The 26,715-nt window shown below is 46.3% G+C and overlaps 1 protein-coding gene and 1 pseudogene across 1 annotated transcript; both read right to left on the bottom strand.

Moving 5' to 3' along the window:
- Positions 1–113: 113 nt before the first annotated feature.
- Positions 114–15,555, bottom strand: LOC118085108 (vitelline membrane outer layer protein 1-like; annotated as a pseudogene).
- Positions 15,556–20,000: 4,445 nt separating this feature from the next.
- LOC118085366 (vitelline membrane outer layer protein 1-like) lies at positions 20,001–24,113 on the bottom strand. The gene is made up of 3 exons (XM_035115934.2): positions 23,943–24,113; positions 21,963–22,066; positions 20,001–20,295 (listed from the first exon to the last, which is right to left on the bottom strand). The coding sequence occupies exons 1-3, from the start codon at positions 24,111–24,113 to the stop codon at positions 20,001–20,003; spliced, it is 570 nt and encodes a 189-aa protein (XP_034971825.1).
- Between the last annotated feature and the right edge of the window lie 2,602 nt (positions 24,114–26,715).

Raw genomic sequence — 26,715 nt, 5'->3', positions numbered from 1 at the left:
AAACAATTCAGACAGACAGACACCATTCTCCAGCTGATATTTAATGATAGTTAACATCCACAACTACTAAAAAGTAGCAGGAAAACATCGTGTGATGTGGAGACGCAGAAGGTTCAGAAACAGCAGTAGAGGTGTACATCATTAAGTGCTGTGTCATCGCTCGGGCCTTGTTTATCCTCCACCTTTGTCTGTATCCCACAGATAGAACCAGTGCAATGACGGCTCCATGAGCCTAAATGACCCCTCTTAAGTCCATGACCCGTCAGCAAAGATCGATCTTTGCAGATGAACATGATGTTGTTGGCTGCTGTATCATCACTGATGCCCTGGGCTTCTTCCACCAACAGAGCGAAAGAGACCAGATTGCCTCTGGGACAATATTGGGCCTCTGTCCAGGATCCCCACCTGTCAAAGATGCCATCAATGCTAATTAGAAATGCACAATCCTCCCTCTGCTTGCTCAAAACAGGATGAAGCCTTTGTGAGCATTCCAAGTGGATGCTCCAAAAGTCTCATTCACATGTCCACCTTACCTTCCAAGTCCCGGACTGCAGAATCCGGGACCGGCAGCCTTGTGACACCGAAAGTTGCATCGACGTAACTTCCGGTGTCGCTTTGCCCTTCTATGGGCACCAAAAATGGCCGCCGCCGGTAGATGCGTAGATGCGACTTTTGAAGCCAGCGGCGGCCATTTTGTGCCCATAGAAGGGCAAATCAGGAAAAAATGGCGGCCGGCAGGAGAAATTAACAGAGAAAAACGGAAGTGATACGGGGGACCACCGGGAAAAGGTAAGTAAAAATGGGGGTTTCCCGAGGAAAACGGGGTACTTGGCTGCTATGATGTCCACACTGCACCTGCCTCTGCCTCTGCCTCGGCCTCTCCTTCCTTTCCCAACACTCTCTCCTCCCGGTGAAGGTAGTGGCCCTTGGCCAGGAGCACAGAATTAGGTATCATTGGTACATGGGTATAGCAAACTGTAAAATACTGCTTTGGTATTTCTTCTGCAATACGTATTACATGGTTGAATTTAAGATTGTCTGGGCCTTAGATGAAACAGCAAAATTGTAGAGTTAATACCCTTTGAGAGCTTAGAACAAGCAAGATGAATCCCAACATTTACCTTTTCGTGCTGCTTATCTAACCCAGCATAAATGAAAGAAAGCAAGAAAGCTACTCACGGTCCAACTTTAGACTCAATTGTTGAACCATCAGTGCAGTGCAAGCGGATTCCATTTAGGGCTGTTTGATCACCAAAAACTTCAACTGTCTCTGACTCTACCTAGTGAGAGAAGACAGAAAGAGATTTAATAAATGTGAAGCTAAAGCTAGAATTGTAGTACTGCTCATATAAATAATGGCTAAGGGACACCGGGTTGAATCCACATGAAATTAATTATGCTTAGTCCCATTGAAATCAGAGTCAAACAGATCTCATTGAACTCATGGTTAACAATTGCAATTAACATGGTGTGGATCCAACAGTTTTCAGCTGGGATTATCCATGCCCTGTCTTCTAGCTCAGACCACTAGGGGTGGGGTATGTGCTGGAAAAAATACATATTACAGGGCTGAACTTCAGATTGTCTGGGCCTTAGATGAACCAGCAAAATTATACTGTTGGTAGCATTTCAGAGTTTGGAACAAGCAAAACGAATCCTTACATTTACCTTTCGATAGTGCTGATCTAACCCAGCATTAATAATTTCATTGCAGCCCCTCCCATCACCACCTTCCGAACAATTAATCCAAAGAGGAAAAGAAAACAAGGCAGCTACTCACGGTCCAACTGAAGACTCCACAGTTGAACCATCTGTGCAATGCAGGCGGATTCCATTCAGGGAGGTGTCATCACCATTGCCTTGGTTTGGCTCTACCTAGTGGGAGAACCCCCTTCATGGATCACTGCCTTGTCGTGGCGAAGGGGCTTAAATAACTTGGAGAAGTTATGTTTTGACCAAACGTGATCCACCTGGAGAAGGAATTGGCAAGCCACTCCAGTATCCCTGCCAAGAAAACTCCATGGACAAAGACAACAGGCATATAAAAGCTATGACGCTGGAAGATGAGCCCCTCAGGTCGGAAGGCGTCCAACATGCTACTGAGGAAGAGCGGAGGACAAGTACAAGTAGATTCAGAGCTGATGAAGCGGCTGGGCCAAAGCCGAAAGGTCGCTCAGTTGCGGATATGCCTGGAAGCGAAAGGAAAGTCTGATGCTGTAAAGAAAAATATTGCATAGGAACCTGGAATGTAAGAACCATGAATAATGGTAAGCTGGATGTGGTCAAAAATGAGATGGCAAGAATAAATATTGACATCCTGGGCATCAGTGAACTAAAATGGAAGGGAATGGGCGAATTCAGTTCGGATGACTATCATATCTACTACTGTGGGCAAGAATCCCGTAGTAGAAATGGAGTGGCCCTCATAGTCAACAAAAGAGTGGCAAAAGCTGTAATGGGATGCAATCTCAAAAATACAGAATGATCTCAATACGAATCCAAGGCAGACCTTTTAACATCACAGTAATCCAAGTTTATGCACCAACTACCGATGCTGAAGAAAGTGAAATTGACCAATTCTATGAAGACTTACAACACCTTCTAGAAATGACACCAAAGAAGGATGTTCTTCTCATTACAGGGGATTGGAATGCTAAAGTAGGGAATCAAGAGATAAAAGGAACAACTGGCAAGTTTGGCCTTGGAGTTCAAAATGAAGCAGGGCAAAGGCTAATAGAGTTCTGTCAAGAGAACAAGCTGGTCATCACAAACACTCTTTTCCAACAACACAAGAGACGACTCTACACATGGATATCACCAAATGGGCAGCATCGAAATCAGATTGATTATATTCTCTGCAGCCAAAGATGGAGAAGCTCTATACAGTCAGCAAAAACAAGACCTGGAGCTGACTGTAACTCAGATCATCAGCTTCTTATAGCAAAATTCCAGCTTAAACTGAAGAAAGTAGGAAAAACCACTGGGCCAGTAAGATACAATCTAAATAAAATCCCTTATGAATACACAGTGGAAGTGAGGAACAGGTTTAAGGATTTAGATTTGGTGGACAGAGTGCCTGAAGAACTATGGATGGAGGCTCGTAACATTATACAGGAGGCAGCAACGAAAACCATCCCAAGGAAAAGGAAATGCAAGAAAGCAAAATGGCTGTCCAACGAGGCCTTACAAATAGCGAAGGAGAGGAGGTATGCAAAATGTAAGGGAGATAGGGAAAGATACAGGAAACTGAATGCAGATTTCCAAAAAATAGCAAGGAGAGACAAGAGGGCCTTCTTAAATGAGCAATGCAAAGAAATAGAGGAAAACAATAGAATGGGGAAAACCAGAGATCTGTTCAAGAAAATTGGAGATATGAAAGGAACATTTCGTACAAAGATTACCATAATAAAGGACAAAAGTGGTAAGGACCTAACAGAAGCAGAAGACATCAGGAAGAGGTGGCAAGAATACACAGAGGAATTATACCAGAAAGATATGGAGGTCTCGTACACCCCAGGTGTGGTTGCTGACCTTGAGCCAGACATCTTGGAGAGTGAAGTCAAATGGGCCTTAGAAAGCACTGCTAACAACAAGGCCAGTGGAAGTGATGATATTCCAGCTGAACTATTTAAAATTTTAAAAGATGATGCTGTTAAGGTGCTACACCCAATATGCCAGCAAGTTTGGAAAACTCAGCAATGGCCAGAGGATTGGAGAAGATCAGTCTACATCCCAATTCCAAAGAAGGGCAGTGCCAAAGAATGCTCCAACTACCGCACAATTGCACTCATTTCACACGCTAGCAAGGTTATGCTTAAAATTCTACAAGGCAGGCTTAGGCAGTATGTGGACCGAGAACTCCCAGAAGTGCAAGCTGGATTTCGAAGGGGCAGAGGAACCAGAGACCAAATAGCAAACATGCGCTGGATTATGGAGAAAGCTAGAGAGTTCCAGAAAAATGTCTACTTCTGCTTCATTGATTATGCAAAAGCCTTTGACTGTGTCGACCACAGCAAACTATGGCAAGTTCTTAAAAGAATGGGAGTGCCTGATCACCTCATCTGTCTCCTGAGAAATCTCTATGTGGGACAAGAAGCTACAGTTAGAACTGGATATGGAACAACTGATTGGTTCAAAATTGGGAAAGGAGTACGACAAGGTTGTATATTGTCTCCCTGCTTATTTAACTCATATGCAGAATTCATCATGCGAAAGGCCGGACTAGATGAATCCCAAGCCGGAATTAAGATTGCCAGAAGAAATATCAACAACCTCAGGTATGCAGATGACACAACCTTGATGGCAGAAAGTGAGGAGGAATTAAAGAACCTTTTAATGCGGGTGAAAGAGGAGAGCGCAAAATATGGTCTGAAGCTCAACATCAAAAAAACCAAGATCATGGGCACTGGTCCCATCACCTCCTGGCAAATAGAAGGGGAAGAAATGGAGGCAGTGAGAGATTTTACTTTCTTGGGCTCCTTGATCACTGCAGATGGTGACAGCAGTCCCGAAATTAAAAGACGCCTGCTTCTTGGGAGAAAAGCAATGACAAACCTAGACAGCATCTTAAAAAGCAGAGACATTGTTGTGTATTGAGTCAAAGGATTTTATATCTGTATTATTATTGTCTGTATTTGCATTAGGATAAAGTAACTGCCTTTTGGTCCCAGAGGGTACAGCTACTATTGGTTCATTTAAGCTGCTGTATTTGGATCCTCTGTCTTATTGGTTTCCTCCAAAAGGCAGCACTGTGATTGCGTGATATTGTTCCCTCCAAAATGTATCCCTTCCTAGCTAGTCCCCTGTCCCTATAAATGTAGCTTTCCTCTCCTCAGTCTTCAGTCTTGTTCACTTTAATAAAGAGCTGTTACTAGAGAACTGTCTCCAGCATGTTATGTCAAGAGAGCTGAAATCACAAACCCCACGTCACAACAACTGGCGACGAAGGTGGGATCCGGAATGCTGAGGAGCGGTTAAACACAGCCCTGCCTCAGAGTCCGGATTGCAGCTTAGAACAAGACTCACTGGCCAGCTGAGAAGACGACCCTGCCCGCTAGGACAATGGAGAGTCCAAGGGTATTGGAGCCCTTCCAGCCATCAGAGCCCCACACATGGGAAGACTACGTCGAACGCTTCGAGTTCTTTGCAGTGGCTCAAGGGATCACCGATGCCAGCAAAAGAAGGGCCACATTCCTGAGCTACTGTGGGCCCGAGACCTTCAAGCTGGCCAAGGCATTACTTGCTCCAGCGAAGCTGAGTGAGACATCTCTCAAAGATATTCTTGCCTGCCTAACAAGCCACTTGGCGCCTACTGAGACCAAGATGGCCCGGCGGATGGAGTTCCATAAGAGGCAGCAGCATGCTGGGGAGTCTGTATCCACATTTCTGGCTGAACTCCGGAAGCTCGCTCAGCACTGCGGCTTCCAAAATCTGGAAGAGACTCTCCTGGATCGGTTTATTGGTGGTCTGAGCAGCAAGAAAGCCAGAAGACGCATCGTGGCTAAAGAAGAGGTTACCCTTGCTTCAGCCTTGAAGGAGGCCACCACCACGGAGAATTATGAAAGAGAGGAGCTTGATGCCAGTCGCAAGGCCACTAAGCCACAGATAGAAGTTGCGCATGCCATGGACGAGCTAGAGGCTACTCCGAGCCAGAGCCCAGTCCGTGGGGTCGAGTTGGTGCGTCAGGCCTGCACAGTGCACAAAGATCGCCGAGGCAGTTGCCCAGGTTGTGGCGGAAACCATGAGCGGAAGAGTTGTCGTTTCAGGGATGCTATGTGCCGGACGTGCGGAAAGACGGGTCACATCGCCAGGGTCTGTAGATCGGCGGCGTCGGGAGCAACAGGAGCACCTAGACTGGAGCATCGCAGACCGCCCACAGCAACTCGTTTTCTAAAGGACTGCCACTACGTAACGGAGATCAACGGGAGGGCCGTGCAGTTTCCAGCGCAAGGCAAGGCACACGTCAAGGTGAAGATTGAGGGTCAGCAGTGCGACATGGAGGTGGACTCCGGATCTGCATTCACCATCGTGTCGGACCAGACCGCGAAGACATTCTTCCCCAGGGGTAAGTTGCCCCCTCTGGAGCCCTTCCCGGCAACCTTGCAGTCGTACTCAGCAAGCCGCATCCATGTTATAGGAATGTGTGCCGTGAGAGTACAGTTCCGGGACAAACAGGCTGTACTCAAACTGGTGATTGCGAAGGGCAGTCGCCCCAGTCTCCTGGGCACTGACTGGTTCCCCGCCCTGGGACTGAGTATCTCAGGGCTTAATTCAATCCAAACCTGCCCTGAGATGAGCGAGGCATTATGCAAGGAATTTGCTGGTCTCTTTAATGGAAAACTGGGTTGTTATAAAGGGCCCCCAGTTGACTTCGAGTTGGACCCCGGTGTGGCCCCAATCCGACTCAAACCAAGGCGAGTGCCATTTGCACTGCAACCCAAGATCGAGGCAGAGCTGGATAAATTGGTCAAGCAGGGAGTTCTCTCACCCGTGGACTCTGCTAAGTGGGAGACTCCAATCGTCACGCCCCTTAAAGCAAACGGGGAAGTCAGGATATGTGCAGATTACAAATGTACTATCAATAAGGCACTCAGGGGAAACTCATACCCCATTCCAGTCGTATCACATCTGTTGGCTAAACTGGCTGGGGGCAAGGTGTTCGCCAAAATTGACCTGGCACAAGCTTACCAACAGCTGCCAGTAACCCCACAATCAGCGGAAGCACAGACTATTGTCACACATAAAGGGGCGTTCAGAGTTAACAGATTACAGTTCGGAGTTTGTGTGGCCCCAGGGATTTTTCAAGGGCTCATGGAACGCCTGTTAAGAGGTCTGCCGGGGGTCTTGCCATTTTTTGATGACGTTTTGATTGCTGGAAAAGACCCACAGGAACTGGTTGCGCGTGTCCGTGCAGTGTTGCTCAAGTTCAAGGAGGTGGGGTTGCAACTGAAAAAAGAAAAATGCAGTTTTGGGGTGCCAACTGTGGATTTCTTGGGGTTTAAAATTGATGCATCAGGCATCCACCCCACAGATACTAAGATTAAGGCCATCATCGAGGCACCACGACCACAGAACAAGACGGAGTTGCAGTCATTCCTGGGACTTATTAACTTTTATCATTCGTTCTTACCCCAGAAAGCTTCGGTAGCTGAACCATTACATAGACTATTGCAGAAAAAGAATGTGTGGCGATGGGGGCGGGAGCAGCAGAAGGCTTTTGACTCCTTGCGAGGAATGCTGAGTAGCAGGAGTGTCCTTGCTCATTATGATGAGTCAAAGCCGCTGGTCCTGGCATGTGATGCCTCTCAATACGGTCTGGGGGCTGTGCTGAGTCATAGGGAACCGGATGGGTCGGAAAAGCCCATCTCTTTCTATTCCCGTACGTTGTCGCCCACAGAGCGCAACTATGCTCAAATTGATAAAGAGGCACTGGCTATTGTGTCCGGAATCAAAAGGTTCTATGATTATTTGTACGGTCGCCATTTCTCCATTGAAACGGACCACAAACCACTGTTAGGGTTGTTCAACCCAAACAAACAAACGCCACAAATTCTCTCCCCCAGAATGTTGCGTTGGTCAATATTCCTGAATGGGTTCCAGTACACCTTGACCCATGTGCCGGGGAAACAATTGTGCCATGCTGATGCGCTGAGTCGCTTGCCCCTTCCTGGCGGGAGCAATGAGGATCCTGCTCCGGCGGAGCACATTATGATGCTAGAAACACTTCCGGGGGCTCCTGTAACAGCTACGGATATAGCTGAGAAAACGAGGAAAGATGCTGTTCTCTCCCGTGTGCTCACTTGGGTGGGGAGGGGGTGGCCAGGTGGTCCGCATGAAGAAAAATTCAGGCCTTATGCGACAAGGCAGCACGAATTGTCCATGCATAAGGGTTGTCTCCTATGGGGAGATAGGGTGATCATCCCAGCACCACTGAGAAACAGGGTTCTTGAGACGCTTCACATGGGACACCCGGGAATGGTCAGGATGAAGTCGCTAGCCCGATGTTATGTGTGGTGGCCTGGAATGGACCAGAACATAGAACAATGGGTACGAACATGCAAGGCATGCCAAGAGGTGCGGCCAGAAGTGGCCAGAGCACCAGTCCACTGGTGGGAGCAGTCCAGGACTCCCTGGAGCCGGCTGCACATAGATTTTGCTGGGCCATTCCAAGGGAAGGTCTTTTTGGTTATCGTTGATGCATATTCCAAATGGTTAGAAGTGGCGATGGTCCCTAGCATGGCATCAGCTGCCGTAATCAAGGTGTTGAGGCAGCTGTTTGCTACCCACGGGTTACCTGAGACCATTGTATCAGATAATGGGGCAGCTTTTGTATCCCAAGAATTCAGGGCATTCTTGGCTGATAACTTTATAAGAGGGGTCACATCCGCGCCCTTTCACCCATCCTCCAATGGGCAGGCTGAGCGCATGGTAAGAACAGCCAAAGAATCCATTGCGCGCTTAATGGAGGGTAACTGGTCGGCTCGCATTGCGCGAATGTTATTTTTGCAGCATGCGACGCCGTGTACTGCGACGGGCAAGTCGCCAGCCGAGCTGCTCTTAGGTAGAAGACTGGTAACGGTGCTGGATTATGTCCACCCAGATAAAATGCCAAACCGTAATTCAAGAGCAACGCCCCAGGCTGAGACTGACACAACAAGGTATCTCGCCCCTGAAGATCTGGTCTGGGTGAGGAACTATTCACGAGGTCCGCGGTGGGTGGCCGGTGTGATCACCCGGGCTAGTGGACCTGTGTCCTATTATGTGACCTTGGAAAATGGGCAAGTTTGGAAGAGACATATAGATCAGCTGAGGCGCCGGGCGCTCAGCAGGGAGGAGTCAGATAATTCATCCCTGGCTAATGACGCACAGCTGCGAGACCAGAGTGAAGATGGCCCAGAGGTGCAGTCACCAGGGGCTTCAGCAAATGAACCAGGGTCTGCTAGTCCTCAGGATGACGAGGTACAGGTCGGGGACCCTGAGATGTCTGGGACTCCATCTGTTCCTGACGAAACCCCTATAGCAGCCCCTCCACCACAGGTAACACCCAATCCAGAACCTGCAACACCTGTTGTCAGGAGATCAGGTAGAAGTTGTAGGACCCCACAGTACCTGAGGGATTACGTCTGCTGTGCTCACTAGGGGGGGAGGGGTGTTGTGTATTGAGTCAAAGGATTTTATATCTGTATTATTATTGTCTGTATTTGCATTAGGATAAAGTAACTGCCTTTTGGTCCCAGAGGGTACAGCTACTATTGGTTCATTTAAGCTGCTGTATTTGGATCCTCTGTCTTATTGGTTTCCTCCAAAAGGCAGCACTGTGATTGCGTGATATTGTTCCCTCCAAAATGTATCCCTTCCTAGCTAGTCCCCTGTCCCTATAAATGTAGCTTTCCTCTCCTCAGTCTTCAGTCTTGTTCACTTTAATAAAGAGCTGTTACTAGAGAACTGTCTCCAGCATGTTATGTCAAGAGAGCTGAAATCACAAACCCCACGTCACAACAGACATCACCTTGCCTACAAAGGTCCGTATAGTTAAAGCTATGGTTTTCCCAGTAGTGATGTATGGAAGTGAGAGCTGGACCATAAAGAAGGCTGATCGCCGAAGAATTGATGCTTTTGAATTGTGGTGCTGGAGGAGACTCTTGAGAGTCCCATGGACTGCAAGAAGATCAAACCTATCAATTCTGAAGGAAATCAGCCCTGAGTGCTCACTGGAAAGACAGATCGTGAAGCTGAGGCTCCAATACTTTGGCCACATCATGAGAAGAGAAGACTCCCTGGAAAAGACCCTGATGTTGGGAAAGATTGAGGGCACAAGGAGAAGGGGACGACAGAGGACGAGATGGTTGGACAGTGTTCTAGAAGCTACCAACATGAGTCTGACCAAACTGCGGGAGGCGGTGCAAGACAGGAGTGCCTGGCATGCTATGGTCCATGGGGTCACGAAAAGTCGGACACGACTAAACGACTAAACAACAACAACAAAAGTGGGAGAACAGAGAAATACACTGTGATCAGATAAACTTAGCATTGCTGAACTGCTGGGGTAAGAATTTACTTCTACACCACCTTGTTCTCACCCAGGCAAGGGACCACCTTTTAAATAAAACACGGAAAAAGGTAGTAATACAAGTCCAGTGTCCAGTTAGGACACAGTGTTTATTGTAGCTATTGCAGTAGAGCAGAGCTCAAGTTAGTGTGGTTGTTCTAGCTGAACCACAAATTAAGAAGTCTGCCATGAGAAGAACTAGAACAGGAGTTTTATAGGCAAAGCACACAAAGAGTCATTAACATCTTCTAAACAAATTCTTAAAACAAAAGGTTAAGAGGTGATATGATAGCCATGTTCAAATATATAAAAGGATGTCATATAGAGGAGGGAGAAGGGTTGTTTTCTGCTGCTCCAGAGAAGCAGACACGGAGCAATAAATTCAAACTACAAGAAAAAGATTCCACCTAAACATTAGGAAGAACTTCCTGACAGTAAGAGCTGTTCGGCAGTGGAATTTGCTACCAAGGAGTGTGGTGGAGTCTCCTTCTTTGGAGGTCTTTAAGCAGAGGCTTGACAGGCATATGTCAAGAATGCTTTGATGGTGTTTCCTGCTTGGCAGGGGGTTGGACTGGATGGCCCTTGTGGTCTCTTCCAACTCTATGATTCTATGAGTCTATCCTTCTACATACATCAGGAAAGCTTAGAAGTCATGAGAAGACAGACACACATGGGTCCATACTGGTATCTTCATCCCCCACAATCACTTTGGGGTGCCCAAAAGTGCTCAGGCCACTTGGTCTCAAATGTAGCAACCCCAAAATCTCTTACCATCAAAGGAACACAAGCGAACAGCAGGGAACCTACCCAAACGACGCTGACAAAAAAAACCACATATATTAAGCAAAATAGAAACATTGTCACCCCACCCCACCCCCATCTACCTCTTTTCCCCGTTTCTTCCCAATGTCTCAACAAATGAAACTGATTTGTAAAAATGTTATGAGAGACAATGCACATATCTTTGTAAACCAAGAAAACTTTTACTACTACTACTACTACTACTACTACTAATAATAATAATAATAATAATAATAATAATAATAATATAGCATTTGTATCACCATTGCCCTGGCAACCAGGCCTTTGTCAGGCTGTTGACATTCCTTCCTTTATCTCACTTCCCTTGCTCCTCCTATCTTCCAAGAAACTTCAAGGATAGCTGATTCTCTGGTGCTAACTCATTATAGACTTAGGATAACATCCTGGAGGGCCATCTGAGACACTTTCAGGGTCTGATAGGAAAGGAATGCAGCGTGGGAGTCATAAAATGCAGACACACAAAATGAAGCCTAATACATTCTAGTGGAAGATTCCAAAGCATTAATGTTGGAACATTTTTTAAATGTAAAAATCTACACCCTGGGTCTCCTTATTCGTACATCGTTATGGATACAAATGATGGCAAAAGGGCACAGGGTTGAATCCACACCAAGTTAGTCAGGCATTGTCCCATTGAAATCAATGTCAAACAGATCACATTGAACTGATGATCATTTAATTTAATTTAATTTAATTTATAATGTTTTTTGCTCATTTTTATATAACTGCTGTGCTAATAATTTCCCTGGTTTGTTTGCATACTCAAAATGTTTTTGTTTCATTCTTTTTATCTTCCACTCTATTTCTTGGTTAATAATAATTGAATATTGTGTTTGTAACAATTTTATTGCTTGTTTTATGGACTCTTTATATGGTTTGTTTATTAGCTATCTTTCATTTCACATTAATGCCTCTAAAATCTCCCTTTACTTTTTCTCTCTCTGTTTTCTTCTGTACATGTTTTGCTGAAAAAATAGACCCCTCATGACCACTTTACTGGCATCCCATACTACCTGAATTTTGGTGTCTTTGTTAAGATTTAGATCAAAATAATCTTCTAAGGTTTTTTGTGCTTTTTCTAAAATAAAATAAAAGATCTTCTAACAAGTCCTCATTTAATCTCCACCTAAAAGTGGATTGAATTTCACTTCTCCTACTACAACAACCACGATCCCCAAGAAGGCCATTATGGGCTAACAAGCCTTCCTTAACTTCTATAAAGCAGACATTGCAAGCCATGATAGAGAATTTTAAATAAAGTTTATATAAGATCTCAGGACAGGTGTTCCCCAGGCTGACATAATCCACAATGCCTCGCTCTGAAGGAGGGTCCTGTGCTGTTACCACGGCCATCTATAGAAGTGACTGCATGATCAGCTGGCATAGTTTTGGTGATGGTAGTGCGTGACCTAGGAGCATTGGAGTGGGGCTGCATGATCCACTACCGCATGCAAACTGCTTCCTGAGAAATGTAGGTCAGAATGGCTCAGGATGGGACCAGTCTTGGCTGTCACTATGTGAGATTCACAATCCCATCCTCGGCATGTAGTGGCACTTTCTCTTGTCTTTCCTGAATTCTCATTGTATCTGTTAGGGTGCTCACTGGAAGGACAGAACCTGAAGCTGAGGCTCCAATACTTTGGCCACCTCATGAGAATAGAAGACTCCCTGGAAAAGACCCTGATGTCGGGAAAGATTGAGGGCACAAGGAGAAGGGGATGACAGAGGATGAGATGGTTGAACAATGTTCTCAAAGCTATGAACATGAGTTTGACCAAACTGCGTGAGGCAGTGGAAGACAGGAGTGCCTGGCGTGCTCTGGTCCATGGAGTCACAAAGAGTCGGACACGACTAAACAACTAAACAACAACAACAACAGAATACCCAAGTGTGTTGCTGTAGTTGCAGCAGAGGAGATTAATTTTTGCAGGATTATTTCCCCTTGGTTGAGTTCAAGCTCAGATTTGCAGTAACTCTGGGGAGTTCAGTGGAATCAACCTGTTTCACAAAGTTCCTGGCCACTGTTGAAATTATGTGCTTTTAATGAAACTCTGTCTTAAACTGGTATTACCTAATCTCTTACTGTGTTCTGAAGTAAGCGACACAGCTGAAATTTCTGGGCTATAAATTCTCAAGACTGCTATTCTTCGATGGACTCTTTCCACCTTTATTCAGAATAGATTGCTTTCCATGGACTTCACCATCACTACTATGGTCTTCTTGGTCCACTTCAGCTGCCTTGACCATGCAGAAGATGAGAATTATAATTCTACCCTCACAGTGCCAATTGGAGGACCAGGGGGCACTTGGGGGGAGACCCAATACTGTCCACAGGGATATGCTCATGGCTTCTCACTGAAGGTAAGGTTTGCTGTTGGGTTGCTTTCACAATCAGATCTCTCTCTCCTTCAGATCTCTCTCCAGAACATAGTTTTTGAACTCAATAAGAAATGTGGGGAAGCAATAGGGCAGGGATGGACTCTTAACTAAGGAGATGCTAGGCCAAATGGCCAGAATTGCTATCAAATGTTCCCTAACCTCCATTATCCACAAAGGAATGTGTTAAGGAGATAAGGATGAATAGCCATAAATCAGCGGCAGGGAGGAAAGGAGATACCAGCTGCAAGAATAGAAGTTTTTGGATTAACTATCTGCAGTCTTGATTCAGACCGTTCTTCCTAGGCTGGAAAACAGCAAAGATGGCTTGTTTACTGGAAGCTGAATCAAGGGACAAAGTGATGCAGTGACTTTTAGAAACTGTAAGATAACAGCTTCTCCTGAGACATGATGGGAACAACCAACAGTTGCAGGAATGAAGGATACAACACCATATAGTGAGAAGTGAGGTTACAGGGAATCAGGCAGAGGGCCTTCTTGGTAATGGCGCCTGCCCTGTGGAACGCCCTCCCATCAGATGTCAAGGCAATAAGCAACTACAGTGGTTCCTCGGGTTACAGACGCTACAGGTTACAGACGCTTCAGGTTACAGAATCCACTAAGCCAGAAATAGTACCTCAGGTTAAGAACTTTGCTTCAGAATGAGAACAAAAATGGTGCAATGGCAGCGTGGCGGCAGCGGGAGGTCCCATTAGCTAAAGTGGTACCTCAGGTTAGAAACAGTTTCAGGTTAAGAATGGACCTCCAGAACGAATTAAGTTCTTAACCCGAGGTACCACTGCCTGCTTCCTGCTTCCTGCTTCACCTGGACTGCACTGCTGGCTCTCAGCCAGCAGTCCCTGGGTTATCTCCCATATGGGGTAAACCTGATTCTATGTATTCGTATCTTTAAGCGTAAAGCCTGCCTTCAGGGATCACACTGTGCTCTGCCTGATCATGAGTAAACTTCTTTTTGTTACTTATGAATAAGTCTGTTGTGTCTTTATTCTTTTAGGAGGGGTTAAAGGGATCTTACCAGGAACATATCCCAATCTGGGTGTGACGGATTGACACGGTTCTGAAATATTTATTCCTACCTGGCTGGTAAAGAGTTAATCCACCTCCAGCCTGACTGACATAACATTCTGGTGGGGGCGGGACTGTTCCCAGTTTAAAAGGAGGGAGCAGAGGTTTTGTCAGTTGAGGAGAGGGAGTGAGTAGGTGTGAATAAGAAAGTTGGGAGGCCAGGATAGTTGGGGATCTAGATGAGGTTCAGGAAGGCTCGATGTTAAATGTTTGACAGAGATTATCTACAACCGAAATGTAGCTTATAAACACATGAAAAGTTAAAGAAGCAACAATGTTCTAAGGTTAATAAAGTTCTTCTCTTTTGTGCCAAGAAGTATCGTCATTATTTTTCCAGCAAGGTATCGGGACTCACAGAAGTGGTAACTCATTAGAGGACAAAACTTACCTCAGGAAAAGAGGCGAAAGTTTGTGTCTTAGAGTAACACTGAGGAGGCTTAGAAAGATAACCTGGGGTGTCAACAAGTTGCCAGCATGGAAAGGGCAAACTTTTACAGTAGGGGGAATCAAGCCGAGAGAGAGACCCTTTACTGGTGGCAGGAGATTATTCTATTAAACAGCCTAGAGTTTTTCTTTGATACCAGGCCACGTGACCTGGAAGGAGAGTCTCTTTACTTATAAGCCCACAAGAATAAAGGTGTTTATTTGGGAGGCGGCGGGAGAAGAGTGCGTGTGGCTTCACCTCTGGATTCCTGTGTCGCATTTTAGTAATAGAGAGGGGGACATTCGTCGCACTGGGCACCTTTCAACTCAGTTCCGGCCACTCTCAAGTGGGCACTATTGCCATTCTAAGAGAACAAGACACCTCTTTTTCTAGAAAAATAGCACTGCTGCATAAGTTGCTAATATATTTCACTTGGTGGCCCAAATTACCATCTAGCTACTCAACCTCTTATTGTCCATATTTTAGATAAAGCAGAGGACTAATAGACTTAAGAATCCATCAGTTCTCTATTGTTTCCCCATCTTCAGAAGGTTTTCAGAAAGAAAGGGAGGGAGGAACTTCAAAGTGAGCCGATGGTAACAGCAACCCTAGTGGAAAACTTACCTTCAGTGAGAAGCCATGAGCATATCCCTGAGGGCAAAACTGGATTGCCCCCCCCCCAGCTACCCCAAGGTCCTCCATTTGTCACAGTGAGGACAGAATTGTAGTTTCGGGCTTCCACACCCCCAAAGCAGCAGCAGAGGATCAAGAAGAACGCAGGCGAGGCAGTGAGATCCATGGTACCTCTGCTCTAAATCAAGGTGCAGGAAGCTAGTTGAAGGAAAGTAGCTTTGGGAATTTATAGCCCAGAGGTCTGAGCCAGGTCATACCCTTAGACAAGGAAATACTTTCGAAACTTGTAAAAGGTAAAGGAAGACCACCAGTAGGTGTATTTGCACTGAATGCGCATTACGTATCAATAGCCACTATGGAGTTAAGGAAGCAGTTTGATTCTGCTAAACCTCTCAGAGCTGCAAGGGGTTTTTTTTGGGCTGAAACTGGTCTGAGGCAGAGAAAACCAGAAGAAAATGACCTCTTGGTGATATTGTGTTGCTCACTTGGTCATTGTTATTCCTTAGAACTACCATAATAAGATTTTGGGGGAGTGAAAGAAGGAAGAAACTCTCACTAAAAGCTGAGGACAGGATGTGTGGCCCTCAAGTAGTGACTGCCGGGCCTGGCCCTGACTTGAACCATTGTTGTTGTTGTTGCTGCTGCTGTTGTTGTTGTTGTTGTTGTTTAGTTGTTCAGTCATGTCCGACTCTTCGTGACCCCATGGAGCACGCCAGGCACTCCTGTCTTCCACTGCCTCTCGCAGTTTGGTCAGACTCATGTTGGTGGCTTCAAGAACACTGTTCAGCCATCTCATCCTCTGTCATCCCCTTCTCCTTGTGCCCTCAATCTTTCCTGTTGGTATTAAAGGGTTACGTTATACTAATCGCTCTGAACACTGAGCAGCTGAGCATCATTAAACATCCGGGAATGTTCGACAGCCTGTATAAATAGTCAGTTCCTTGCATGTGCTCTCTCTCTTAGTAGCGTTTTCTCATAGTCTTGGTTGCTGTGTGTTGGAGTCATGCCTCAAGTTTGTGCACTGAGGCACAGTTTTGTTTAAGTTTTTACTTGGCCAGAGATGAAGGATGTCTGCATTATCTCCAGGCTACGTTTTTTTGTAAATAAAGCCTTTTGAGTTTGCAACAGGCTCCAGAGTTCCTGCATTTACAACTCTTGCTGACTAATCCTTACCCTTTGCCGTTGTGCTAAAACGCTCTGCTGAAAAGGAAGATTTACGTCCGGAAGCATGACTGGACTGGTAACTTTGTTTACTTAAACACAAGCTAATTAAAGTTTATGGACATTTCCCAACATCAGGGTCTTTTCCAGGGTGTCTTCTCTTCTCATGAGGTGGCCAAAGTATTGGAGCCTCAGCTTCAGGATCTGTCCTTCCAGTGAGCACTCAGGGGTGATTCCCTTTAGGATGGATAGGTTTGATCTTCTTGCAGTCCATGGGACTCTCAAGAGTCTCCTCCAGCACCACAATTCAAAAGCATCAATTCTTTGGCGATGGGCCTTCTTGATGTTTCAGCTCTCACTTCCATACTGTACTGACCTACAATTCTTAGATGGCAGATGGTGAGGAATGGTGAATCTCACCCCACCGACCCTCCCATCTGCTGCTCTCAGGGCAGCCCTGTACCATCTCCACTACCATGACCCTGACCAACTAAGCAGCCATATGACCACATAGACTGTTTCTGGCCCAGTGTGCCTACAGAATCTGGTGCCCCCTCGCCCCTGCCGGTCGCGGAGGGAGAGGAGGGGGTCGGAGCAGTCCGATTTCGGGCTGATCCTGGCGCCCCCTCGCCCCTGAACGACCATGGCTTTCTTTGCCCCACTGTGGCCCCTCCCCTCCCGTGCCTTGGCCCCACCCCTTGCTACGCCCCGGTCCAGCCAGTTTAAACTTCCTGTTATACCTGGCTGGGGCATCCTTTCCTTTGCATGTGACCAGTAGGTGGGTGTGACCTTTCCAGACCTGGTAAAAGGCCAAGACACGTAGCCACCTTCCTTCTTTTTCGTCCTGCCTGCTTCCTGCTTCACCTGGACTGCACTGCTGGCTCTCAGTCCCTGGGTTTTCTCCCATATGGGGTAAACCTGTTTCTATGTATTTGTATCTTTAAGCGTAAAGCCTGCCTTCAGGGATCACACTGTACTCTGCCTGATCGTGAGTAAACTTCTTTTTGTTACTTATGAATAAGTCTGTTGTGTCTTTATTCTTTTAGGAGGGATTAAAGGGATCTTACCAGGAACATATCCCAATCTGGGCAAGCCAGATTGAATTGCTTTTTATTTTTAAGAGATTCTAAGCGGTCTGCAAGCAACTTCCTGCTGTGTGATAGGGGAATGTACTCTACTATATGAAGAAATTTGCTAGCGTGAGTTGGGAATGATAATATTAATCAATATATCCTCTCCTGTTACTCACAACATTCCCACAGGGCGACACTGATGTAGTCCCTATTTTCATCTGAGGAATGTTGGGGGGCATGCCAATGCAGCAAGTACAGCACCTTTTAATGAGGGTGAAAGAGGAGAGCGCAAAATATGGTCTGAAGCTCAACATCAAAAAAACCAAGATCATGGCCACTGGTCCCATCACCTCCTGGCAAATAGAAGGGGAAGAAATGGAGGCAGTGAGAGATTTTACTTTCTTGGGCTCCTTGATCACTGCAGATGGTGACAGCAGTCACGAAATTAAAAGACGCCTGCTTCTTGGGAGAAAAGCAATGACAAACCTAGACAGCATCTTAAAAAGCAGAGACATCACCTTGCCGACAAAGGTCCGTATAGTTAAAGCTATGGTTTTCCCAGTAGTGATGTATGGAAGTGAGAGCTGGACCATAAAGAAGGCTGATCGCCGAAGAATTGATGCTTTTGAATTATGGTGCTGGAGGAGACTCTTGAGAGTCCCATGGACTGCTAGAAGATCAAACCTATCAATTCTTAAGGAAATCAGCCCTGAGTGCTCCCTGGAAGGACAGATTGTGAAGCTGAGGCTCCAATACTTTGGCCACCTCATGAGAAGAGAAGAATCCTTGGAAAAGACCCTGATGTTGGGAAAGATTGAGGGCACTAGGAGAAGGGGACGACAGAGGACAAGATGGTTGGACAGTGTTCTCGAAGCTACGAACATGAGTTTGACCAAACTACGGGAGGCAGTGCAAGACAGGAGTGCCTGGCGTGCTATGGTCCATGGGGTCACGAAGAGTCAGACACGACTAAACGACTAAACAACAACAACAACAGCACTGATATTACGTGTGCCAACATCTTGGCTCCCTGCCAGCTGACATTTCTAAGCAATCTTTAAAAGCATCCTCTCACAGGTGATTTTCAAATCGGAAAATGAGGCATTGTGATTCCCTGCTTCCCCTTCCCACAAAGTCTCCTCCCCACCTCGGGGGGAGGAAATGTTGTGGGCGCCACGAGGCCTTCACGTGGGGGGGAATGGTTAGCATTTCCCCCCCCCAGCCCATGGGTCATCTCCCTGCCGCAGCGCGCCCCTAGTGCGGCCAATTAGGTCGCTCTGGGGGGGGGCACGGCTCGCCTATTTAAGCGAGAGCGCGGCAGGGACTCTGCCTTGCTTCTTCTGGATTCAACAGCTGCGTTTCTCCCACCCACCTCCCCCACGTAGGCCGGGTTCCTTTGTGACAGTGCTATGGACTACGGTTGGTTGCCTATTGGGGCCTGGTAGGAGTTTTTCCCACTTGGCAAATTGGCTCAGGCCTTGTGGTTTTCGCCTACCTCGTAGCTACTCGTTACAACTTGGGTTTTGGCGGTAGGCATTGGATTATCTCGTGAAGGTACAGGTGTGGGGGGGAGGTTGCGGCCATCACCTCCCCCAAAATGCGGAAAGGTACTCCCTTAAGGAGTCCAGGGGTGTTGCCAAGTCCGAAGCCGTGGTAGGTGAGGGCCAGAGGGCACGCCCCTAACGGTGGCCCCAGGATGAGCTCCTAGTTGATGTGCATCGCAGGACTCATCCAACGGTGGTTAACCTTTCACAGACTGCCAGCAGAGCGGGCTGGAGTCGGATATAGTCAGTTAGATCCAATGCCTAGGCCAATACCCCTCTACATCCGTAATCAATAAAGTTGTGGCCTTCTATGCCCATTAACCTTATGCAATGTGTCTAGTGTTTTTATTTCTCGGGGAGGCGTCGGGGTATCGCCACACACACACACACACACACAAAAACCCAAGTTCAGTTCTAGGCCAAAAAACAAAAAGAACCCAAAACTGTCAATGTGGGGCTAAGGAAGCCATCTTGGTGCCAAGATTGTCTTATTTTAGCCCCAAACAAAAGCATTTTTATTTACCCAGGTTTTGGCCCTTGATTTGGAGGGTAACCAGTTATGTCTGTGGCCACTTTTTGAGTCAGGTCTCTGGGCCAACAGAAAGGATTCAGAATGTGATTCAGCGCACTGTGTCTTTGTTTGTTAATCAACACCTGCATAGTTGTGCCCCTTCTTTTATATTTTTCATTGCTTCTCATCCACAAGTGATAGGTGCAGAATTCTGTTCAGAAGAATCACACACAATTCTCAGGACAATATTTAATTGTCGTTAACCTTCACGACTACCGAAAAGTAGCAGAGACACACCGTAAAGGGCACAGGCACATAGAGCTCAGTTACAGCAGAAGAACTTCACATCATTAAGTGTTGTATCATCGTCCGTGCCTTGGGGACTCTCCACCTTTGTCTGGATCCCACAGATATAACCAGAGGAGCAGCGATTGCTCCATGGGCCAAAATTACCCCAGGTAAGTCCCTGGCCCATCAGCCCAGTTCCGTCTTGACAGGTGAACTGGATGTTGTTCGCGGCCGTATCGTCACCTCTGCCTTGGGGTGTTTGCACTCTCAGAGAGAAAGAGACCAGATTGCCTTGGGGGCAATACTGAATCGCTGTCCAGGTTCCCCACCTGCCAAAGAAGACACTGGTGTTAATTAGTAACACATTTGCATAGGTGCCAACTCCCGGATTGAAAAATCCGGGATCTGGAGCGGCGCAGCACCGGATGTCACATTGCAGACATTGTGGAACTGGGCAGAGCTGCACCGGAAGTTGCTGTTCGGGTTTTTGCTAAATTGGTAGCATGAGAAACCATCAGATTGCTTCTTCACACAATCAACTCTAGGACAAGCAATTAACACTGGGCAGAAAGCCAAGGTCTACTTCTGCCTTAGTAACGGTCTCTCATTGGTGGATGTCAGCACTGTGACCTGTTATCAGAGAAAGCTAGCACAGTACGTGGTGTGGTGAGTGTAGGAGGAAAAGTGCTGTATCGGTTGAGAGAGAGAGACAGAGAGAGGAAAGGATTTATTTTACTTTGTGTTTTGAGTTCGAAACTTTGTACATAGAAACTCTGGTTTTTCTTTTATTTTAATAAATCCTGTATATAGTTTATTCTACGTCCAGACGTCTAGTCATTTCAGTTACCGCCAGAAGCTTCCGGAAAAACCTGCGCAAACTCTGCTGTGTTCAGGCTGAAGTTACACCTGAAACTTCAAAACTCTAAGAGTTGCTTCTACGCATGCTCTGCCCATTGCCAAAATGGCCGCAGCGACGGAAGTCGCGCTGCGGCCATTTTGGAACTGGGCAGAGTAGCACCGGAAGTCGCTTCTACGCATGCTCTGCCCATTTTCAAAATGTCCACAGTGCCAGAAATCGTTTCTGCGCATTTTCCAGAGACTCCAGACAGGCACAGAAGGAGCCTTCCCGGGCCGGTAAGAATCCGGGTTTTTTTAAAAATCCAGGCTGCCAGCGGGAAATGGCTGGAAAAACAGGGGTTTCCCAGGGAATACGGAAGACTTGGCAGCTATGCCTTCTGCTTACATCTAAATAGATCAGGTCCATGTAAATATTGCAAGAAGATGCTCCCAAAGTCTCAAGGGCTCTGCATTGTTGCATCCAAATGTTCACAAAGCAACTGCCTCTGCCCCTCCTTTCTTCCCCAACACTCCCTGCTCCTGGTGAGGGCAGAAGCAATTCTCCAGGATCCCAGAAGCAGGTATTATTGCTGTGAGAGTCTGTGAAACAGTTAATTATCGCTTTAATGTATCATTTCCAATAAATATTGCTCAACACAATCTAAGATCTTCTGGGCCTGAGATGTTTGCCTCCTTAAGTCTCATCACTGCACTCTCACTTGCCTTCTTATCTGAGGACAACACCTATGGCAAACCAAGAGGGAGGGGCAAGATAACCAGAGGCTGTTGCTCCCTGTCCTTCCTCCTGTCCCTTGCTCAAAGAGATCCAGTGAACTTGTAAAGATAGCAAGAAAGAGTTGCAGCTAAATAAGAAAGCCCAAGGAGTCCGTACTGTTGGGATGCAGGGATTGGCAAGTGCCTAACAGTGCCAACCTCTAAAACCAGGCCTGCTATCAGTTTTGGGATCCTGCAAACTTGAGTTGGAAGCCAGCAAAAGGCTAGAGTTGGTGCCCTTTGAGAGGTCAGAAAAAGCAAGGTGAACCCTATGGTTTCTTCGTGCTGGTCTAACCTGACATAACAAATTTCAGTTCAGCCCCTCCCACCAACACCTTCCCAAAATTTGCAACAAAAAGGAAATGAAATCAAGAGAGATGCTCACGGTCCGCTTGCAGACTCAACTACTGAACTGTCAGTGCAGTGCAGGCGAATTGCATTTAGGGCTGTATCATCCTCCCTGGGAGCACCACCTTGGAATGGCTCTACCTGGTGGGAGAAGAGACAAAGAGACTGAGATAAATCTGAAGATAAACCAAGGATTGCAAAAAATCAAAGTGAAAGTAATTCTGTCAGTGACTGGAATGAGGAGGAATGGTGGGAGGGCCCCCCCCCCATTTATCTGCCCCCCCCCCAGGACAGGAGGACAGTATTGATTTAGAACAGTGGTTTACAGAGAGGGGAAGCTGGGAAATACTGGGTGAGGAACAGCTAGAATAGGAAACACCAGGAAAGAGACAGCTAGCAGATTCAGTGTCCTTGGACAGCATTCCTGACCCCGCTTTTCCTAAGACTAGAAAGGTTTGGTATGTGATAGAACAGAAAGCGCAACAGCAGCAAGCTCAGATTACTCAATGTAGGAGTGAACCTTTACTGGGAGAAACACCAAAATTTAGAGAGATATACAGTCCTTTGTTTCCTGCTGTGATTATTAAAGAACTTATCTGGTAAGAATGCTCATTTGATCTGCTTATTTACTCCCACCAGGGGAGGGATCCAATTCCCCAAAGCCTGACAAAATCATGAGTTCATGATTGACATGGATGCAACAGTTTTCAGCTAGAATTATCCATGCCCTTACTGTAAGTCTGCAGCCTCACCTGGATACTATTACCATGACCAGGGTAGATTTTCCATGCCTGAGATAGGAATGGAGCCCTTATCTAACCATGCAGCAAGCAACCTATCCAATAGAGAAGAAGCTATTTCCCTGGGCAGATGACTAAGAGGGAGGGTGTGGGCTTAAAATAAGGAGTAGTATTCCATTAAAATTTGTACAGAGCAGTCCCATTGATAGTAATAACATGACTCAAGTGTGTGAATTTCAAGTATTGTACACCAAGTAAAATCTGATTACTGCCGTTCCATTCATAGTTTTTTTAAAGAATCATAGAGTTGGAAGTGAAAACAAGGGTCATCTATTCCCACCCCCTGCGATGCAGGAATTATTTGCGTAACATGGGGCTTGAACCTACGACCCTGAGATTAAGAGTCTCATGCCCAACCAACTGAGCTATCACACCAGCCATTCTTTGTGGATAGGTGATGAAACACACTGCATTCAGCCATAATTATCAACCTTGAGTGATTTTTTAAAAGGAAAATTAGAGTCTGGCAGTCCCATACTGCAGATTTCCCAACTTTGATCCCTCTCAGATGTTTTAGATGATAACACCCATCATCCCAGACCATTTGTCATGCTGGCTGGGTTTGATGGGAGCTGGAGTCCAACATATCTGGAGATATACAACATCCTACATGTAAGCAGTCCCACCAAACAGAGTCGGCCCAGTAAATAGGCAGGGTGAGGCTGCTGCTTCAGGCTCCAGAAGCTGGCATGCCCATGGGTGCCCCATCTGCCTGTCTGCCTCCAACCTCAGCAGAAAAGCACCTCCACCATTGCCACTGATTTTGGGCAAGGTAGGTGGTTGAGTTAGTGGCGGCAGCAGTAAGGCAAAGTGGATCTTTCCATTTTGCCTCAAGTAGTGAAACAGGATGCACTGCCCCACCACCAAATAATCTGCCTGCATACCAGGGCTTTTTTTTTCAGCCAGAACTCACCAGAACTCAGTTCCGGCAGCTCTCAAGTGGGCACTATTGCCATTCTAAGAGAACAAGACACCTCTTTTTCTAGAAAAATAGCACTGCTGCATAAGTTGCTAATATATTTCACTTGGTGGCCCAAATTACCATCTGGCTACTCAACCTCTTATTGTCCATATTTTGGATAAAGCAGAGGATTAATAGACTTAAGAATCCATCAGTTCCCTATTGTTTCCCCATCTTCAGAAGGTTTTCAGAAAGAAAGGAAGGGAGGAACTTCAAAACGACCCGATGGTAACAGCAACCCTAGTGGAAAACGTACCTTCAGTGAGAAGCCACGAGCATATCCCTGAGGGCAAAACTGGATTGCCCCCCAGCTACCCCAAGGTCCTCCATTTGTCACAGAGACGACAGAATTGTAGTCTCGGGCTTCCACAGGCCCAAAGCAGCAGCACAGGATCAAGAAGAACGCATGCGAGGCAGTGAGATCCATGGTACCTCTGCTCTGACCGAGGTGCAGGAAGCTAGTTGAAGGAAAGTAGCTTTGGGAATTTATAGCCCAGAGGTCTGAGCCGGGTCATACCCTTAGACAAGGAAATGCTTTCGAAACTTGTAAAAGGTAAAGGAAGACCACCAGTAGGTGTATTTGCATTGATTGCACATTACGTATCAATAGCCACTACGGAGTTAAGGAAGCAGTTTGATTCTGCTAAACCTCTTGGAGCCGCAAGGGGTTTTTTTTGGCTGGAACTGGTCTGAGGCAAAGTAAACCAGAAGAAAATGACCTCTTGGTGATATTGTGCTGCTCACTTGGACATTGTTATTCCTTGGAACTACTATAATAAGAATTTGGGGGAGTGAAAGAAGGATGAAACTCTCACTAAAAGCTGAGGACAGGGTGTGTGGACCTCAAGTAGTGACTGCCGGGCCTGGCCCTGTCGTGAACCATAAGGTAAAGGTAAAGGGACCCCTGACGAAGTGTGCATGCACACAAAAGCTCATACCAAAATAAAAACTTAGTTGTTCTTTAAGATGCTACTGAAGGAATTTTTTTATTTCCCCCACTCTGTGTAACCTTAAACTTCAGTAATCCCAACTGTAGCTTTGGCACATCCATCTGTAGTTGTTCTCTGTTAACAACCTTGGACAACACATTAGCAGGAAAATCATTACCTGGCATGTAGGACACTAGACCTAGTCCCTTCCTGATACACTCTCTTGCATGACGTACCCTCATCTGCAAGAACCTGGACCTTTGCTTGCAACTCTCTGAAGCTAGCAAATCCAAACAGGAAATGTTGTCCTGATACACCTGTGCTGGACAAGTCACCTTGACTTTGACATCCTGAAACAGTTGCATCAACCACTCGCAATCTGTGAGCGAGAATGAGAGAGTGTTGAGTTCCGCTGCATAGGAACTCAGACTCATTATTGTTTGCTCCTTGCACATCCAGTCAACCAGACAGTGGTTGTACAAGTAGCAAACCCCAGAAGACCTGTGGCATCACTTCCAAAACTTGCATCTGCAAAAACCTCAAGACCTCCAGTCTTCTGACTTGTCAACTTCAGCCTGTAGTGCATAGTGCTTCGAAGATAGCAACCTATGCGCTGCAGAACTTGCCAATCCTGAACCGTAGGATTGTCAGCATGCCTGCCAAGCAAATTACAGCTTGCAGCAATGTCAGGTCTTGAACATTTTGCAATGAAGCATAGCTTGCCTAGAACACATCTATACAAAGTGGTGTCAGAAAATGCTTCTGCGTTATCATCTCTCTGATAACCTGGCACCATAGGTTTGTCTACAGGATTTGCATTTCCCAAATCCATCCTGTTCAATAACTCTGTAATTTCCTGGGTCTGGTGAACCAGAAAACTATCTTCTGTGTCTTTCTCAACTTCCAGAGAAAGATAGTTGGAAACTTCACCAAGATCCACCATGGTGTAGTGTTCCTGAAACTGAGCACGTGTATGCTGGTACAAATCCCTGTGTTTCCAGAAGATAAGCAAATCAGCATGAAAGCAAAAGCAATACAGTTTGTGCTCCCTCTCTTCCTTGACAAACACACATGAATCAGCAATACTTTGGTGAAAACCTAGAGAAAACAACATCTCTGTTAGTGTTTTATCCCAACACCTGGCACTCTGCTTGAGACCAAACAGGGATTTCTTCAACTTGCAGACCATTCCCTGTGGTACCTGCACTCCTGCAGGTGGAAGTAAAAACAGATCCTCCTGCAAAATCCCAATCAAAACATTTGCATCATTAGCATCCAAAACAAAATGCGATACGTGCATTTTCTCTTCTGAAGCAATCTTGAGCAAAAGCCTTAAGCTCTCATACTTCACATTTGGTGCAATAGTCTCATTGTTGTTTGCACCTTGAACCCGTGAAAAACCTGTTGTGACCAGTTTGGCTGTGTGCCTCACTACCTTGCCATGTTGGTCAGTTTCGGCCTTAAAGACCCACCTGCTGTCTACCAGCTTCATTCCTGGGACCATTTTAACCAGTTCCCAGGTCTGATTCCCATCTAAGGAATCAATCTCTGCTTTTATGGCAGCTAGCCATGGTTGAGCATTTTCAGAGGTCATTTCCTGAACCTCCTTGAAGCTTGCAGGTTCAAAAACCTTTTCTGAGCTACTAAGAACAGCAACAGCAGTCCTAGCAAACACATCAGCAAATCTCTCAGGCTGTTTGCCTGTAGTGGCCTCTTCAGATCTGCGAACACTACGCTGATCTCCCACACTCATCTCTTCTTTCTCTGGAGAAAAATGACCAATGGTGAACAGTGATTCCCCCAATTCAGTGTCAGACACAACTGCAGGTCTGATTGAGGTTTCAACACCTTCGTAGTCTGCTGCATCACCTGCCACAGCAGTACCACTACCTCCCACTGAATTTGAACCATCCTGATCATCATCTGCAGCCTCTGTTGACCCATCCTCACCAGGATGAATTACATCACCACTTGGGTGAATCACATCATTTGCATGAACCAGGAAAATTCTCCCACCTTCCTCCCACTTGGCATTCGTAGCACCACCAAGGTGAACCAGGGAAATTTCCTCCTTTTGCACCTTCTCTGGATTGGCACTGT

The sequence above is a fragment of the Zootoca vivipara genome, chromosome 4 (assembly GCF_963506605.1).
Source record: "Zootoca vivipara chromosome 4, rZooViv1.1, whole genome shotgun sequence".
In the NCBI taxonomy this organism is placed as follows: domain Eukaryota; kingdom Metazoa; phylum Chordata; class Lepidosauria; order Squamata; family Lacertidae; genus Zootoca; species Zootoca vivipara.
Note: the sequence above shows the minus strand (reverse complement) of the source record. Positions and strands in the feature narration are given on the sequence as shown.

Bases quoted from the DNA above. Each gene is read 5' to 3' on its own strand.
- LOC118085366 (XM_035115934.2), bottom strand. From the start codon at position 24,113: ATGGATCTCACTGCCTCGCATGCGTTCTTCTTGATCCTGTGCTGCTGC. The intron at 22,067-23,942 runs GTACGTTTTCCA...TTCTCCCACCAG, and splicing joins CTCGTGGCTTCTCACTGAAG to GTAGAGCCATTCCAAGGTGG. The intron at 20,296-21,962 runs GTGAGCATCTCT...CTTCTTTGGCAG, and splicing joins GTTGAGTCTGCAAGCGGACC to GTGGGGAACCTGGACAGCGA.